We start from the raw sequence: 19,122 nt of genomic DNA on the forward strand, positions 1-19,122 counted from the left end.
AGCTTGAATCACAGTTGACTCTTGAACATTCAACATGGGGATTAGGGGCACTGACCTTTCCTCAAGCAGAAAATTTGCATTTAACTTTTGACTCCCCTTAAACTTAACTACTAATAACCTGTAGTAGAGCACAAGCCTTATGGCTAACATAAACAGTCAATTAACACATATTTTGTAGGTTATATGTGTTATATACTGTATTCTTGCAATAAAGTAAGCTAAGTAAAAGAAAATGTGAAGAAAATCACATTTTTTGGAGATGGAGTTTCACTCCTGTTGCCCAGGCTGGAGGGCAATGACGTGATCTCAGCTCACTGTACCCTCCACCTCCCAGGTTCAAGTGATTCTCCTGCCTCAGCCTCCCAAGTAGCTGGGATCATAGGCACCCACCACCATGCCTAGCTAATTTTTGTATTTTTAGTAGAGACAGGGTTTCACCACGTTGGCTAGGCTGGTCTTGAAATCCTGACCTCAGGTGATCCGCCTGCCTCGGCCTCCCAAAGTGCTGAAATTACAGGTGTGAGCCACCGTGCCCGGCCTTTTTTTCTTTGTGAGATGGGGTTTTGCAATGTTGTCAGGCTGGATTTGAACTCCTGGACTCAAGGAATCCTCCCACCTCAGCCTCCTGAGTAGCTGGGACTACAGGTGCCTGCAAAATTTCACTTTTGAAAAATATGGGCCAGGTGCAGTGGCCGTGTATAATTCCAGCACTTTGGGAGGCAGAGGCAGGAGGATTACCTGAGCCCAGGAGTTTGAGACCAGCCTGGACAACATGGTGAGACCCTGTCTCTACTTAATGTATTCTTTAAAATTGAAAATAGAAAAAGAAAAATATGGCCGGGTGTGATGGCTCATGCCTGTAATCCCAGCACTTTGGGAGGCTGAATTGGGCAGATTACCTGAGACCAAGAGTTCAAGACCAGCCTGGCCAACATGATGAAACCTCATCTCTGCTAAAAATACAAAACAATTAGCTGGACATGGTGGCATGTGCCTGTAGTCCCAGTTACTTGGGGAGGCTGAGGCAGGAGAATCATTTGAACCCAGGAGGTGGAGGTTGCAGTGAGCCAAGATCTTGTCACTGCACTCCAGCCTGGGTGACAGAGGGAGACTCCATCTCAAAAAAAAAAAAAAAAAAGAAATAAAGAAAAAGAAAAATATGATTGCTTCAATTTAAATTGAGATTAGACGTAATGCATATGTTAGCTAGATTTAGTCATTATACCATGTATATGTACTTCAAAACATGTCATACACAGTAAATACATACAATTTTATGTCAATTTAAAAAGTAAAAACTGAGATCACCTTTTTGTTTTGGGCCATTTATTTACTAATCAACCTGTTTGAGGAGCTTGATGTTTTTTCCAGCTTAGATAGACAACAATTTTGCCAAATGATAGAGAGTTTGCTTGTATATTAAGGATAGAAAAACTAAACACAGGGACATAAAGTTATTTCATCCATCTCAAACTCTAAAGGCGAGTATAAATCTAAAGTGGTTGATTCATGCTCCTGGCTTTTCACTACTAGATAATGCTCTCTCCTATTCTTAGGTAATAACATGCTTAGCCAAAATTAAGCCTCTTATGTTGCCTTGGATTCTGTTACTTTAAATAGGCACTCACCAGATTATAATTTTGACTCATTTGGAGATTGTTTGAGTCCGATATTAATTTTTTTCCTTTCCCCCAAAATACAACAGGCAAGCTAGAAGTCAGGAACAATCATTCCAACAGTACAATTAAATAGGCTTTTCTCCTGGCATTTTACTTGCCATCTTTAATCATTGTTTGAGTCTGAAGTTAAAGGAAATAGTCACAGGAGAAGAATTCTTAAGAGAGAGGAGGGAGAGTCCATAGTTTTCCTAAAACAGAATTGGTACTTTCCAAAACATTTTCCAAAAACTATTATGTAAGCTAACATTGTTTCCTATAAATGATGCCTGTGGAGGGGGATCTAGGCTTGGAGGATGATGTTTGCTTAGAAGGGAGCTAAGGGAAATAAACATCCTGAGGTTTCTAAGATTTCAAACCTAATTGAATGATGAGATTATGACTATATTGCTAAACTTAAAATAATTGCCTTATGAGCAGTCATACTGATTGTGACTAAAAAGCACAGAGGATCTGTGTTCTATTTTTAGAGTAGATATACTATCTTTGTTTGGGAGGCTGAGGGATGCATTTAGTCAATCAATTTTCTGAAAGTATAAACTGTGTGATGTGTGAATGTGAGAGAGAAAACAGCTCCCCACCTCCGGAAGCTCTTAGCTGCACAAGGAGGAAGAAAGGATTAATGCTATTGTCTGAATGTTTGTGTCTTCCCTAAATGCACATGTTGCAGTCCTAACCCCCAATGTGAGGCATTAGGAGGTAGGGCCTTTGGGAGATGATTAGGTCATGAAGGCAAGGACCTTATCAATGGGATTAGTGTCTTTATAAAAGAGATCCCAAGAGAGCTAGCTCTTTTCTTTCACCATGTGAGGACACAGTAAGAAGGTGTCATTTATCATCCAGGAAACTGGCCTTCATCAGACAATGAATTTGCTGGCACCTTGGACTACCCAGCCTCCAGACTACAGTAAACAAATTTCTGTTGTTTATAAGCCACTCAGTTTATGGCATTTTGTCATAGCAGCCCAAACAGACTAAAACAATTAATATACCTGGAATAATATTTCAATACTAAATATGTGAGACCAGTTACAAGTGCCTATGAATTCAAAGTGGGAAAGAATAGATGAGTGAGATTTATGTGGTTTAAAAGAGGTGTTAGAAATTGTATGTGAAGGCCAGCCTCCATAACTCACACCTGTAATCCCAACACTTTATGAGGCTGAGGCAGGCAGATCACTTGAGTTCAGGAGTTTGAGACCAACCTGAGCAACATGGTGAAACTCAGTCTCTACAAATAACAAACCAAACACAAAAATTAGCTGGGTGTGCTGGCACATGCCTGTGATCCAGCTACTTGGGAGGCTGAGTGAGAGGATCACTTGAACCTGGGAGGTGGAGGCTGCAGTGAGCCGTGATAGAACCACTGCACTCTAGCCTGGATGATGGAGCGAGACCATGTCTCAAAAAAAAAAAACAAAAAAAACGAGAGAAATCGTATGTAGCAGGGTGTGGTGGCAGGCACCCATAATCCTAGCTATGAAGGAGGCTAAAGCAGGAGAATCACTTGAGCCTGGTAGGTGGAAGTTGCAGTGAGCTGAGATTGCACCCCTGCACTCCAGCCTGGGTGACAAAGCGAGACTCCATCTCAGAAAGACAGAGAGAGAGAGAGCGAGAGTGCAATTGCATGTAAAGTCTGGAACAGAGAACTCAGGTTCAATATCTGGCATGTGGCCAGGGTTTAAAGATGCTGGATCCAAAATATACTCAGATCAAGACTGATAGTTTTATTCAGTGGGCTACCCAATGGAGTGTTTTCAACCTTAAGGTTTTTAGATGGAATTGAGAAAGATTACAAATTTGTAACATCAAATCAAGTTCATCACTGAGTAGCCAAATTAAATTTTTTTGATGATTGAAAATTATGCATACTTTGTTTCATTTCTCTTTTTTATTTTTATTTTTTTAGAGACAAGGTCTCTGCTCTGTCACTCAGGCTAGAGTGCAGTGGTGTGATCATAGCTCACTTCCACCTGCAACTCCTCAGCTCAAGCAATCTTCCCACCCCAGCCTCCTAAGTAGCTGGGGTTATAGGCACATACCATCACACCTGGCTAATCCTTTCAATATTCACAGTTATTTATACTCTTCAGACTATTTTGAATCTATATATGTGCAGCATTATGTATCACTAGGATTTTATTCATTGATATATCCTTGGTATATAATAGGCATTATAAGAATTGTTGTGTAATTAATGAATGCTCATACATGCATGTATATATATGCATATATGTATAGTTATTTGAATTAGTCTCAATAAGTCATTCTAATAGTTACCAGTTTGAGTGATTTATATAAGAATAGCCATAATTCACAATGCTGATCATTTTTTCTCACAGAAATACACACAGACTTAAAAAAGAAAGGTTTTTGAATTACAAAAATATACAGATGTCTGTTGTCAATTTTTAAGAATATAGAAATATGAAAAATAACAAGTAGAAGCTGTTCAGATGTTTTCATGCACAAACACATATGCAGTTTATTTTTAACACAAAAATAGGAACTATGAATTTTTATTTTCTTGCAATTTGTTTTTTTGAGATGGAGTCCCACTCTGTTGCCCAGGTTGGAGTGCAGTGCATGATCTCGGCTCACTGCAACCTCCACCTCCAGGATTCAAGTGATTCTCCTGCCTCAGCCTCCCGAGTATCTGGAACTATAGGCAGGCACCACTAAGCCCAGAGAATTTTTTTGTATTTTTAATAGAGATGAAGTTTCACCATGTTGGCCAGGCTGGTCTTGAGCTCCTGACCTCAATTGATCCACCCACCTCAGCCTCCCAAAGTGCTGGGATTACAGGTGTGTGCCACCACACCCAGCCATTTTTCTTGCCTTTTACATTCAGCCATATATTAGATGTTGTTTTCCATCAGTGCAACCTCATTCTTAGCATGCATTGTATAGATATACCAGAATCTATTTAGCCACTTCCTTTCTTAAAGGAATAATATAATTTAAAAATATTTTTTACTTTTTATTTTTAATAGAGGCAGAGTTTCATCATGTTGCCCAGACTGGTCTTGAACTCCTGGGCTCAAAGGAACCTCTGGCTTCCTAAAATGCTGGAATTACAGATGTGAGCCACCACACCCAGCTAACTACTTCCTATTTCCTATTGTTTCCACTTTTTAAATATAATGAGCAATGTTTCAGGGGATGTTGTTGTACACATATTCTTTACTTGCATATTTCTGTAGGAGAAATTTTGAGATGCAGAATTAATGAATCAGAGGGTATGAGTATTCTAAATTTTGACAGAAAATCTGCATTTAAATTGCTGTTCATATACTCTTGATTTTGGTTTAATGACAAGGAATCTAGCCAACCCAGGAAAATACCTTCTGCGGAAGGCTGCTAAAATTTCTTCCTCATCTTATGGACTGATTTCCAGGAGAGCCTATCTTAGCTGCCTGAAGCTCTAGTGCAGATCACTGTCACAACCTTAAGAGATAGTTCGTGGCCAGGCGCAGTGGCTCATGCCTGTAATTCCAGCATTCTGGGAGGCCGAGGCGGAAGAACCTCTTGAACCCAGGAGGCATATGTTGCAGTGAGCCTAGATGGTGCCACTGCACTCCAGCCTGGAGACAGAGCAAGACTCCCATCTCAAAAAAAAGAAGAAATAGTTCGGCCAGGTGCGGTGGTCCATGCCTGTAATCCAGCACTTTGGGAGGCTGAGGTGAGCAGATCGCCTGAGGTTGGGAGTTCAAGACCATCCTAGCCAGCATGGTGAAAATCTGTCTCTGCTAAAAATACAAAAATTAGCCAGCCATGGTGGCACGCGCCTGTGGTCCCAGCTACTCGGGAGGCTGAGGAAGAAGAATCGCTTGAACCTGGGAGGTGCAGATTGCAGAGAGCCAAGATCATGCCATTGTAGCCTGGGCAAGGGAGCAAGACTGTCTAAAAAAGAAAAAGAGATAGTTCTGGGACTTCTTCTAGAATATAGAATTATATATTTCTTTTCTTTTAGATTTATAAGTTTGTTTTTTTTTTTAACTGGAAGGGATCTTAGAGACCATTCCCTTATTTTGAGAGTAAACTTTTGGTTGCAAGTTAAAGAAAATAGCTCAAATTGGTTGAAACAATAAAAGGAATGCATTGGCTCACATTTACTGACAAATTCCAGATACTGAGTAGGCTTACTCTATGATTTGAGCCAGAGTTCATCATATAATCTACTTTTCAGTGATATCCTTGGCTCTGCTCCATTCTGTATATTGGCTTCATCCTTGTCCTGGCTTTCCTCTTAAGGCTACCAGTAATTTAGTGACTGTATATATCCTATTTACACCCAAGGTGAGAAGAGGATGTTCCTCTCTCCAACTATGAAACAAAAGTTCTGAACCTCATCCTAATTAGACCAGCTTAGGATAATTGTTCATCCCTGACTCAGTAACTCTTAGAAGGAGCACAGGTTCACAAAGACTCACCCTAGAGCTAGGTGTAAGCCCAATCCCATCTGAACAACATGAACACTACACAGTGAAGGAGGAGGGGATGGATTCTATTAAACAGCCACCTATTAGGGAAGAACTTTCTTTCCTCTTGCCTCATGTTTCCATGTAGAGGGACTTCTACAATAACACTGTTGGCCCCTATTTCGCCCCTCCCCTGCTTGCTGAGTTAGCAAAGTACTGATGGTCTTTATTTCTCCACTGGATGGTGTTGATCTAATTAAAGTCAGCAAGCATTGATGAGTCTTCTGTTTCATTTCCACCTGGGGCTTACATGGGACAGGAATACTGAACTAAATGTAGATGCTCTGCATATTCAAATATCCCCTTCTGTGGCCTGAGTTAGGGTTTGGTCAGCAGGAAGAGAAGATTGGAGGGATGGAAAGTAATGCAGCAAATCTTCTCGGCCACAGATATGCTTACAGATCTGCTGTTTCTTCGGATCAGCTTTAGCTTTGTGAGAGGGAATCTCGCTCTGTCGCCCAGGCTGGGGTGCAGTGGTACTGTCTTCGCTTACCACAACCTCCGCCACCACGCCCAGCCAGCTTTTGCATTAACAGAGGCTATATTTAATAATAGAGCTTTTTCTCCATCTGTTGGCATCCTATATCTTATTTCTCAATTGGTTCCAATTTCTCAATTGGTTCCAATCTTAGGGAAAAAAGAGGAAGTTGTTGATTGACGTTTTATAACCTGCTGGGTGTGGCAGCTCACACCTGTATTCCCAGCACTTTGGGAGGCTGAGGTGGTAGGATTGCTTGAGCCCACAAGTTTGAGACCAGGCTGGGCAATACAGCGAGACTTCATCTATATTTAAAAAACAACAACAAAAAAAAAACAAAACACTATCCTGTTTTAGCTTCTGGTCTCTTTCGAGCTTTGCCTTCTCGTAGATGGAGACACTTGATATTGATTTTTAGGCCTATCCCTGCCCCATTTTCTGCTTCAAATCTAGACCTTTTACCAAGTCCTGTCCATGCCTTTTTAATTTAGACTTTGTCATTGTGCCTAGGTCATTAGAATCAAGCTTCTACCTTACATGCGAGTTCCTCTCTCCAGGAACCCTTGGGTTCCCTGCTGGTAATCTACCTAGGTCTCCAGTTCCTTTTTCAGACTGGGCCCTTGCAGGTTCCCCTCTGTATTAATTTACTAGGGCTGCTGCAACCAGTTACCACAAACATGGTGGTTTAAAGAACAGAAATTAATTTTCTCACAGTTTTCGATGCCACAAGGCTAAAACCAAGGTGTCAGGGCTGATTCCTTCTGGAGGCCCCTGGGGAGAGTCCATTCCCTCCCTTTCTCCTACCTTCTGGTGTCTGCTGGCAACACTTGGCACTCCTTAGCTTGTGGCAACAACATTCCAAGCTCTGTCTGTGTCTTCACATGATCTTTCCCACCTGTGTGTCGCAGTATCTCAAATCTCCCTTTTCTTATAAGGACACCAGTCATTGGGTTTAGGGCCCACTCAGCTATAATCGCCCTGCATTAAGGATCTCAAGATGAGATCCACAATTACATCTGCAAAGGTTTTATTTCTGAATAAGATCACATTCACAGGTAAGATACCAGGGATTAGGACTTGGACACACCTTTTTGGGGACACAATTCAACCTACTATATCCTCTTGACTTCTTATTCCAACTGGAGAATCTGTGACTCCTTGATAGACTTTCTGAGGCTGCTTTTCTGGAATTTTATTTTATAATTGTTATCATCATTCTTTTGAGACAAAGTTTCACTCTTGTTGCCCAGGCTGAAACGCAATGGTGCGATCTCAGCTCACTGCAACCTCCACTTCCTGAGTTCAAGCGATTCTCCTGCCTCAGCCTCCTGAGTAGCTGGGATTACAGGCATGCACCACCATGCCCGGCTAATTTTGTATTTTTAGTAGAGATGGGGCTTCTCCATGTTGGTCATGCTGGTCTCGAACTCCTGACCTCAGGTTGTCTGCCTGCCTTGGTTTCCCAAAGTGACGGATTATAGGCGTGAGCCACCACACCAGCCTGGAATTTTTATTTTATTTAATATTTGGAGACAGAGTCTCACTCTGTCTCCCAAGCTGGAGTGCAGTGGCACAATCTCAGTTCACTGCAACCTCTACCTCCTGGATTCAAGCAATTCTCCTATCTCAGACAAGTAGCTGGGGTTACAGGTGTGTGCCACCATGCCTGGCTAATTATTGTATTTTTAATAGAGATGGGATTTTGCCATGTTGGTCAGGCTGGTCTCAAACTCCTGATCTCAGCCTTCCAAAGTTCTGGGATTATAGGTGTGAGCCACTGTGCCTGGCCCTGCTTCCCTGGACTTCTGAATGCCAGGTGCCTTGGATGCTCCTTTCTGTCACCATTTGCAACAACTAAATCTTAGGCCCCTTTTGCTGACTGTGTAGATGCCGTCTAGAGATTGTGGCCCAATCCGGATGCAAAGTTTGACTGCCACATTGAACTTCTCTTGTCAACACAGCACAGGCTCAGTGACCCCAAACCCCTATGCCCCTCTCAGTATCACACTCACTGAGTGGGCCTGGAACTAGGGTCTCCATATCTCCATTGGCCCTATTTGATTATAAGTGATCATGACCTGTTGTATTGTGAAGTGCTACGCAAGAAGTGCTGGTCCTCTTGGACTGATTTTCATGACTGGGCGCGGTAGCTCATGCCTGTAATCCCAGCACTTTAGGAGTCCAAGGCAGGAGGATCATTTGGGTTTAGGAATTCAAGACTAGCCTGGGCAATGTATGGAGACCCCATCTCTACTAAAAATAAAAATAAAAAAATTGGCCGGGCGTGATGGCTCACACCTGTAATCCCAGCAGTTTGGGAGGCCAAGGCCAGCAGATCACTTGAGCCTAGGAATTTAAGACCAGCCTGCCCAACATGGTGAAACCCTGACTTTACAAAAAATACAAACATTAAGCCCAGCATGGTAGCTTATGCTTGTGGTTCTGGTACTCAGGTGGGAGTACTGGCTGAAAGGTGGGAGGATTGTTTGAGCCCAGGAAGTGGAGGCTCCAGTGAGCCGTGATTGTGCCACAGCACTTCAGCCTAGGTGGCAGAGTGAGACCTTGTCTCAAAACCTAAAATAAATAATTAGCCAGGCATGGTGGTATGTGCCTGTAGTTGCAGCTTCTAGGGTGGCTGAGTTGAGAAGATCACTTGAGTCTGGAAGATGGAGGCTGCAGTGAGCTATATTTGCACCACTGCCCTTTTCCCACAATCCCCTCACACTCTTCCTTTCCAACTTGGGCCCCTCAGAATGCCTCCCGCAAAGAAGGGTGGCAAGAAGAAATACAGTTCTATCATCAACAAGCTGGTGACCTCAAGTATTCAACAAGATGTGGAAATTTGCCATGAAAGACATGGGAACTACAGATGTGTGCATTGATACCAGGCCCAACAATGTTGTCTGGACAAAAGTATTAAGAAATGTCCTATCCTGCATCCCTGTGCAGTTGTTAAGAAAACGTAATGAGGATGAAGATTCACCAAAGAAGCTCTATACTTTGGTTACCTAAGTGCCTGTTACTACTTTCAAAAAAATCACACCACTGCACTCCAGCCTGAGCAAGAGAGAGATACCCTGTATCAAAAAAACCCCAAAAAATGAAAAACAAAATAATGAGATATAGCATGTTAAAATGTTTAGCTCAGTGTTTGGCACACAGAAACAATGCCTTACATATATTGAATACTTTCTGTGTGCTAGGAACTGTGCTAAGCACTCTATCTATATGTACAATTACCTTCAAACTTTACAATAATTTAATTTTGATCCCCACTGGACAAATAAGGAAATTAAAGCTAGAGTAACATTAAGCAGATTGTCTTATAGGTAGTAAGTAAAAAGTGGTTAACAAAAACAAGGGGTAAAAGGGGATTCTAAGGTGGCTCACACCTGTAATCCCAGCATTTTGGAAGACTGAGGCAGGTGTATCACTTGAGCCCAGGGGTTTGAGACCAGCCTGGGCAATAGGGTAAAACCCTGTCTCTACCAAGAAATACAAAAAACTAGCTGGGTGTGGTGGCACACACCTGTGGGTGATCCCAGATATTCAGGAGGCTGAGGTGGGAAGTTTGCTTGAGCCAGGGAGGTGCAGGCTGCAGTGAGCTGAGATTGTGCCACTGCTCTCCAGCCTGGGTGAGTGACCTGCCTACTCCCAAAAAAAGAGGGCTGTAATGGATTGAGAAGTAGCAATATGGTGAGGGAGGGTGGACTCTCCAAAATATTTAAATTGTGTTAAGGAGGGGAGAGGTTATTTTCCTCTTCTGATGCTACGACAATCTTTGTCAACACCATTCTTCACCACCATACTCCAGCCACATTTTACTAGTAGTCAGAGCCACCATTTGCCACCAGCTTAGCAGTGCTGTCAATCTCTCATTCCTCCACTTTTGCAGACTATGGCCGGGCTCAGCTATCCCAAGCATGTCATGCTGTCCATTTGAGGCTTTACCAGTGAGTCCTTTGGAGATAGCAGATCATTGCTCAGATTTTTGTTCCCTTAGCTAATTTATATCTACCTCATTATTTTAGAGGATAATCTGCATACAATGATACATAGCTAATTCATGAGTATCTTTCCTACTTGGTTTCACTGTAGCTTAATGCAGAATATACTTACACAGTGTCATCCTGAAGTGATAATTAGAAAAGTATATGGATATTTTCAAATCAGTGTTTAATTTTATAATGTGTGACTATTCTCTTAAAAGCTTTAGAAAAGAGTTTAGGAATTCTATTTTTATGAGATTAGTATATTTTAATTGCATGCATTGTTAGTTAGGGATTCAATTTTTTTCACCTTAAAAATTTTTTTTTGTTTTTTTTCTCTTTTAGTTTTTTTTTCTTTCACCTTAAAACTATTAATGTGGGGCGTACAAGCTCATAAATCAGTTACTGTTCAAAAAAATTTTTTTTAAATAACATGTTTCTTGGCTAGTGCAAACAGTAAATCATTTTTTTACTGTTTGTTTGATTAGCTTGGAATCTAACATTCTGTAAGAAGCTACCGCCAAAGATAGGAGAAACAGGTAGCCAGGCACTTCCTTCCTTACTAGTGACATTTTGTGCATTTCAGTACTGTCTACATGAGGAAGAGCAATATTGTATAAAAGTAATTAACATATTCACAATCAGGTTACATACACTCGTTTCTCTTCAGGTCGTATGCATCTTTTTCTTTTACTAAAGATTTCTGTGGAAAGGAACAATTCTGAGTTTTTGACCAAGTTCTTTGCTTTTGTTTTTGCTTGTTTGTTTTCTTTTGAGATGGAGTCTTTCTCTGCTGCCCAGGTTGGAGTGCAGTGATGTGATCTTGGCTCACTACAACATCTGCCTCCTGGGTTCAAGCCATTCTCCTGCCTCAGCCTCCCGAGTAGCTGGCACTACAGGTGCTTGCCACCATACCTGGCAAATTTTTGTATTTTTAGTAGAGACAGGGTTTCACCATGTTGGCCAGTCTGGTCTTGAACTCCTGACCTCAGGTGATCTGCTCCCTCTCCCCTTGGCCTCCCAAAGTGCTGGGATTACAGGCGTGAGTCACCATGCCTGCCCTGGGGCTTTTTTTTTTTTTTTTAAATGTTACAGATGTTCGGTGGCTCATGCCTGTAATCCCAGCACTTTGGGAGGCCAAGGCGGGTGGATCACGAGGTCAAGAGATCGAGACCATCCTGGTCAACATGGTGAAACCCCGTCTCTACTAAAAATACAAAAAATTAGCTGGGCATGGTGGCGCATACCTGTAATCCCAGCTACTCAGGAGGGTGAGTCAGGAGAATTGCCTGAACCCAGGAGGCGGAGGTTGCGGTGAGCCGAGATGGCACCATTGCACTCCAGCCTGAGTAACAAGAGCGAAACTCCGTCTCAAAAAAAAAAAAAAAAAAGTTACAGATGTTAAAGGTTGTATATTTTCCTAGTAGCATCAACAACCTGTTGTTATCTAGATAACCATCGTTTCATCACTCAAATATAAATTGAGGGGCAGGTGGGACCAGAGTTTTGCTAGACACCAGAAAAGCAAAGAACCACAGAGTCCAACTCTGGCTCTGTGGAGTTTACAGCACAGCTAAGAAGACACAGAAAAGCCATTACACGTGTTTTGAAGAAATACAGGGTGCAATAGGAGCGAAAGGTCAATTATCCAGACTGTGGCTCACTCTGATTTTCTGATTCTTCTTATATTTTATTTTATTGATTAATTAAAAATTATTTATTTATTTTTTTAGTAGAGATGGAGTTTCACTAAAAACTAGGCCAGGCTGGTCTTGAACTCCTGACCTCAACTGATTCTCTCACCTTGGTGTCCCAAAGTGCTGGGATTACAGGCTTAAGCCATTGCACCCTGCTTCATTTTATCTTTTACAGAGACAAGGTCTCACTATGTTGGCCAGGCTGGTCTTGAATTCCTGGACTCAAGTGTTCCTTCTACCCTGGTCTCTCAAAGTGCTGGGATTACAGGCCTGAGCCACCACGGCCAGCCTCTTCTATTTCAAAACTGAAGAGAGAGAGAAAGTGAAGACACAAGATACATTAAATGATGGTATGCATGTACATGTATCTTCCAAGAAGAACATTATTCAGTCAAATAATTGAGGTTCTTTCAGACAACCTCTCTGGAAGGTTTGCTTGTGTATATTATCAGTGGTTGATACCCCAGATCCCCAAAGAAGAAACCAGGGAGTGGTGTAGAAGGAGATGTGGAGATGAACTAGATTCAGTTTTCTATTTTTTAAGTTTTATTTTTACTTACATGGCCAGGGCACTAGCTCATGCCTGTAATCCCAGCACTTTGGGAATCCAAGGCAGGAGGATCGCTTGAGCCCAGGAGTTTCAGAGCAGCCTGGGCCATATAGTGAGACCCTGTCTCTCAAAAAAAATTTTAGGCCAGGTGCAGAGGCTCACGCCTGTAATCCCAGCACTTTGGGAGGCGGAGGTGGGTGGATCACGAGGTCAGGAGATAGAGACCATCCTGGCCAGCATGGTGAAACCCCATCTCTACTAAAAATACAAAAATTAGCTGGGCGTGATAGTGCGGATCTGCAATTCCAGCTATGTGGGAGGCTGAAACAGGAGAATCCCTTGAACCCACGACTGTGAGGTTGCAGCGAGCTGAGGTTGCACCGCTGCACTCCAGCCTGGTGACAGAGCTAGAGTCCTTGCCCCACCAAAAAAAAATTAAATAAATAAATTTTATATTTGCTTAGATGGAGACAGAGTCTCCATATATTGCCCAGGCTGGTCTTGAACTCCTGATCTCCTGTAATCTTCCCACCTGGGCTCTCCAGTGTTGGGCTTACAGGTGTGAGCCACTGAGCCCAGCCAGTTTTCTTTCTTTCTTTCTTTCTTTCTTTTTGAGACGGAGTTTCGCTCTTGTTACCCAGCCTGGAGTGCAATGGCCCCATCTCGGCTCACCGCAACCTCCGCCTCCTGGGTTCAGGCAATTCTACTGCCTCAGCCTCCTGAGTAGCTGGGATTACAGGCATGTGCCACCATGCCCAGCTAATTTTTTGTATTTTTAGTAGAGACAGGGTTTCACCATGTTGACCAGGATGGTCTCGATCTCTTGACCTCGTGATCCACCTGCCTCGGCCTCCCAAAGTGCTGGGATTACAGGCGTGAGCCACCGCGCCCGGGCCAGTTTTCTTTAAAAAAAAGAAAGAAAGAAAGAAAGAAAGGGTTGTCGAGCTCCTTCCAAAGAAGCAAAAAAAAAAAAAAAAAAAAAAAAAAAAAATGTAAAAAGAAAAAAATAGAGCTGAACAGGGCAAGAAAGCTGTGCCCTTCTGACGAGCAGAGTTCAGGGTCTAATTCCTGTTGCGTTAGCCTCCGATTATACCAGTGGGGAGAGCCGATAACATCGGATGGGCCCAGGGCTGTGGAACTGGAGCGCCTTGGCTGTTTACACTGACCTGGAAAATGTCATGATAAATGACAGAAGGCGGGGGTTGCTGACTGCACTCCTAGAAGTCTCAAGGCTTTGTGGCTATTGAGTTGTATTGTGTTTTTCCCCCTCATCGTTGACTTGTCACCAAGTCACTGAGGATGGATGGCCTGTAAATGGGGCGAGGGCTGCGGGAAGGAAGGGCCTTAAGTGAGACAGGCACCCCCGGCACAGGTCACAGTTTAAAAGACGATGGTTCAGACCGTTATGCGAAATGATCTCAGAGCGGCTGTTCACCTTCCCCAAAGCTGCATTAAGAAAAATTAGGATGGGTTACATCCCCTTTAGAAGACTGTTCCCTAGACTGAGGCTAGCCCTCTTATCGGCTGGCCAGGGCGAGGAGGGGGTGTGTGCAGGATCGCCCTCGAAGCCGCAGCCGGGGCCGGCGGGCACCAAGGCGGCCCCGCATCAGGATTGGCCTCCATGCCCGCTGGGTGCGCGCTCCCGGCAGAAGCGCGCGCTCCCGCGCTTCGCGAGCGCGCCCCCCACCCCTCGCCATCGCACGCGCCGAACCTCGGCGCCCCCGCCCGCCCTGCGCTCCCACAACCCGAGCGCCGCTCAGCTGACCCGCGGGCGCCAGACGCGGCGGTTCTCAGCTCGCGAGCGCAGCTGCGGCGGCGCGGGCCTCTCAGGCCGACACTCCCCCGGCGCCCCTCCCCCACCTGGTCGGGCTCTGGACCCGCCGCGCGCGAGCCCGCGGCCGCTTCCCCCGCTCGGAGAGAGGAGGCAGGCTGCGGCGGTGAGCGGCAGCTGCGCGGCTATGGGCGCGCCGGTGTCGCCCTAGGGCGGGAGCAGAGACCGCAGCGGGAGCAGAGACCGCAGCCGGAGCGGTGGCGGCAGCCTCCACAGAAAGCCGTTTCGGGCGGCGGCGGTGGCGGCCACTGCAGCAGCGCGGCCGGGATGAGCGGGAGCGGCGCGACGCCTGGCCCGGGCTCGGGCTCCTCCCCGGCCGCCTGCCGCTTCGCGCACTACTTCGTGCTGTGCGGGATCGACGCGGACAGCGGGCTGGAGCCTGACGAGCTGGCGGGTAAGGCCAGAGCTGCAGCGGCGCGGGGTCCCTTCAGGGGCGCGGGGGACGCTGCGGGGACGCGCGGGAGGCGGGGTGCGGGCTCCAGACAAAGTCAGCTCCCGGCGGCGCCCCCCCGTCGCTCTCTGGCCGAACGGGCGCTCGGGCGCGATTTAATGACATTGTTATTTATTCCGCATGCGGGCTGTGCGGCTGCGCCCACCCGGGGCTTTCGCCTCCGGGCGCAGAGTTATTAATAACGGGCGCGGGGGTGGCCCCAAGGGCACGGCCCCCGCCTGGGACGCCGGCCCCTTTGCCCGTAGTCGCACGCGGAGGCGGCCTGTGACTCACCGGGCGTGCGGGCTGCCACCCGGCCGCGGCGCCTGTCTCTTACCCGCCTGCCTCCCCGCCCGGGCCGCGAAGTTTCGGCCCCGCACGTGACGCCGCGCTCTGGCCTCTTCGGGGGAGGGGGAGTCGGACCCGGCTCGGCTCCAGCCGCGGGTAGCATCCGCGGAGGCGCGGGTAGCAGTGCGAGCGTGCGCGGGGCTGGCTGGGGCCGGTCGGGCTTCATCCTGGACTCTCCTCTGCGCCGCCTCCGGCTCTGCGATGCCGGCCAAGTCACCTTTTGGAATCCTGTGGATTTGGTTGCGTCTGGGGAGCTGGCGGGGACCTTTGGACGCTCGGGACCTAGCACCGCGCTATGTTGACACTGCCTACACTGTTCCCGAGTTTAAACTCAGTTGGGTGCACCGTGTGTTAGTGCCTGGTTTTCTCGGAGGGGCACGGGTCCCTTCTCTTGACTCGTTTGATGGCGCAGTGCGGGGCTATGCTGGGGAAACGACGCCAGGAAAAGGGGCCGTTAAAGGGCGATGCGGGGAATGGGGGGGGCAGCAGGCAGGGGAGAAACCGCTGATTTCATTTTTCACGCCTGTTCCTTTCTGCTCTCGGGATCTGAATCTTAATTTGTTGTTGTCGTTAAATGGGTGAGACAAGTGCCATCTACTGCCTGAACTTTGTGTCAGTGCTAAAGACTTAGGTCATAGCCTTTCAGAACAACTTCCTTTGGACCAATAATTCCTTATTGATTGCACCAACGTGAATTTTTCACTTTCCCTTTGGTGGGGGTGGGGGGAGCTGGGAAGAATACATTAAATAATAAACAATAGTAAACAAAACTGTTAAGCCTTAAAATAACAGTCCCCACCAACCCACGTCTTAGCTTTTTCTTAGCTTCACAGGAAAACATTTTTTTTTTTTTCTCATTCTTTGGAGGTAGAAGCACAAAACATTTTCAACAAAAATTGTAAGTCTAGTTTTAGTTAAAAATTTGGAGAGAATAGGGTACCAAGTTTTTCTGTATGTGTAATTGTGTAATCACATTGTTTCTTCAACTACGATTTCATGTACATGTTAAGAATGGCATTGTTAAAGGATGTGAAGAAAAAGTCTGCAGAAAGATTTGGAGACATTCCTCTCTTGAGATTGGTGAAGGGATATTCTTATTTTTTAGACTCCTTTATTCCCTAAACATCCTGAACATTTGTGGCACCAGGGTCACTTGGAGGCCTTCTGTCAGTGATGACTGATGAAAGGAAAAAAGCCTGTATTTTTTTCTTCATTTTCTTACTGAAGCTAAAACAGTACCTTTTAGATGTGACCTAGGACTCTTTAGGCACAGTGCAAATGACGTTAACAAAAGCAAAAATTAGATTTTAATGCATTTTTAAGAAACAAACTATGATGTCTCTTTTTGCAAAACTGTGTGAATGTGGGTGATTGGGATTTCTGCTTCTCATAATATTTAATGTATTCAGGTAATAATGTATTTTGCCTGGTAGTATTACAGTATCATTCATCCAACAAATGGATTTGAAAGCATCTATCTGTAGTCTGTTTTTTAGGCATTGGGGACAGCTGTGAAGAAAGCAGTCAGAAATCCCTGCCATCATGGAGCATACATTCTAGTGTAAACAGATAATGAAAATACAGTTATACCCCCCATATCCATGGGGGATGGATTTTAGAGTGTCCCCCACACCAAAATCCTTGGATGCTCAAGTCTCTTACAATAAAATGGTGTTGTATTTGTATATAACATATGAACATTTTCCTGTATACTTTGTCATCTTTAGGTTACTTATAATACCTATTACATTGTAATGTTATGTAAATAGTTGTTATACTGTATTGTTTAGGAAATAATGACAAGAAAAAAGTCTGTACATGTTCAGTACAGATACAACCATTGTAGGCCTAACTACATTTTCAATCTGTGCTTGGTTGAATTTGTGGATGCAGATTCCACATAGATTGCCTACTGTATATAGTTCTCCAGATGTTAATAAGTGCTATGAGGAAAAATAAAGTGGGGAAGTGGATTTAGGGACATGCCAGCAGAGTGGTGGGATGGTGGGGTTGTGATTTTAAATAAGATGGTTATGGAAGGCCTCACAGGGAGGGTGGCATTTGAACAGAGCCTTGAAGGAGATGAGGAAGTAGGCCAAATGGATCACCTAGGGGCACAGCATTGCAGGCTGTGACAGCAGGTGACAAAACACATTCTTTTTTTCCACCCCTGAAGAAATAGCAGGTGCAAACACCCTGAGTGGGACAGTCCCTAGTTTGTGCTGGTAACAGCAAGGAGTCCAGTATGGCTGGAGCTGAGGGAGAGGGAGAGTAGTAGGTAAGATCAAAGAGAAAGGGCAGGGGAGATTGTATAGGGCCTCATGCAGTAGTTAGGCTTTTAACTCTGAGATGGGAAAGCACTGGAAGGTTTTGGGCAGAGTAATGACAAGATCTGATATACCTTCTAAAAGCTATTGTGGCTGCCATGTTGGGTTGACTATAAAAGGGGAGGGGTAGAGACAAGAGACAAGTTAGGGAACTCTTTTAGTATTTGAGGTGAGAGGCTGGGCACGGTAGCTCACCCTTGTAATCCTAGCACTTTGGAAGGCTAAGGCAGGTGGATCTCTTGAGGTCAGGAGTCTAAGATCAGCCTGGCCAATATGGTGAAATCTCATCTCTACTAAAAATACAAAAATTAGCCAGGTGTGGTGGCACGTGCCACCACAGTTACTTGAAGGCTGAAGCAGGAGAGTCGCTTGAACCCAGAAGGTGGAGGTTGCGGTAAGCTGAGGTCACCCCACTGCACTCCAGCCTAGGTAATAGAGGGAGACTCTGTCTGGGAAAAAAAAAGTATTTAAGGTAAGAGATGCTGTTGGCTTGGTGAAGTGTCAGGAAGGACTCATTCTAGATAGATGTTGAAGGTAGAACCAACAATGTTTGTTGATAACTTGTATGGATATTTAGGATATCTATGAATATAGTTCAAAGAAAGTGATCAAAGATGACTCCAAGATTTTTGGACTGAACAACTGTAAGCTTCTCTCCTGAAATAGGAAGACTGATGGAGAATCAGGCTGGGGTTCAGTTCAGATTTGGACATACTAAGTTTGATGTGTCCATTAGACATTCAGATGGAGATGTCACATAGACAAGACATCTCTTGAGAAGATCTGCACTGTAGGTATAAATTTAAAGCCATGAAATTAGATGAAATCACTTAAGGGTTGAGTTTAGATAGAAAAGAGAGGACACTGAATGATTGAGCACTGGGGCCATTCTAGCATACCTAGGTGGGGAGGGTGAGGAGGAGACAGCCTAGGAGATTGAGGAGTGAGTGACATGGCAGGAAAACAGGAGAATGTAGTATCATGTTCTCTGCTAAGAATTTTCTTGACTATTTCTGTAGAGAAACATTTGTGGATCATGAAACTGTTAGGCCAATTAGCCAGAAGATAGTTTCTGTTTTGCAGCATTAATTTCAAAGTTAATGAGAGTTAAGTTTCTATTTTGCTTTGTTGGAGCTGATCTGTCTTTATCACAGTTTCTTAGCAAGTTGTCACCCTGCCTGTAGAAGGTCTTAATTGACTTTTATTAAACATACATTCTACTAGTTGCTTCAGACTTTCTTAACATATGCATGTTCCTAGAATTCATACTCTGCAGGTGGTAGGACATTGAAATCAAAGATAGTAACAGTTAAAT

The 19,122-nt window shown here is 44.7% G+C and overlaps 1 protein-coding gene, 1 long non-coding RNA gene and 1 other non-coding gene across 11 annotated transcripts in view; 2 read left to right on the plus strand and 1 right to left on the minus strand.

The window, feature by feature from the left end:
- The window catches only part of LOC144577882 (uncharacterized), a 35,904-nt gene extending 20,209 nt beyond the window's left edge, over positions 1–15,695 (minus strand). For 2 of the 3 annotated variants that reach the window (XR_013522713.1, XR_013522714.1), the window contains exon 1: positions 15,427–15,695. This is a non-coding gene — a long non-coding RNA (uncharacterized LOC144577882). The remainder of the gene's footprint in view (positions 1–15,426) is intronic. The other variant, XR_013522715.1, reaches the window with a different exon arrangement.
- On the plus strand, positions 11,277–11,387 carry LOC144577894 (U5 spliceosomal RNA). Its single transcript, XR_013522744.1, has one exon. It is a non-coding gene; the product is annotated as a U5 spliceosomal RNA (small nuclear RNA).
- The window catches only part of DENND5B (DENN domain containing 5B), a 212,760-nt gene continuing 208,425 nt past the window's right edge, over positions 14,788–19,122 (plus strand). For all 7 annotated transcript variants that reach the window (XM_035255863.3, XM_035255865.3, XM_035255867.3 and 4 more), the window contains exon 1: positions 14,788–15,096. In XM_035255863.3, coding sequence (XP_035111754.3) covers positions 14,970–15,096 — 127 coding nt within the window. In that variant the 5' untranslated portion in view covers positions 14,788–14,969. The remainder of the gene's footprint in view (positions 15,097–19,122) is intronic.

Source organism: Callithrix jacchus, chromosome 9 (assembly GCF_049354715.1).
Source record: "Callithrix jacchus isolate 240 chromosome 9, calJac240_pri, whole genome shotgun sequence".
Taxonomy (NCBI): domain Eukaryota; kingdom Metazoa; phylum Chordata; class Mammalia; order Primates; family Cebidae; genus Callithrix; species Callithrix jacchus.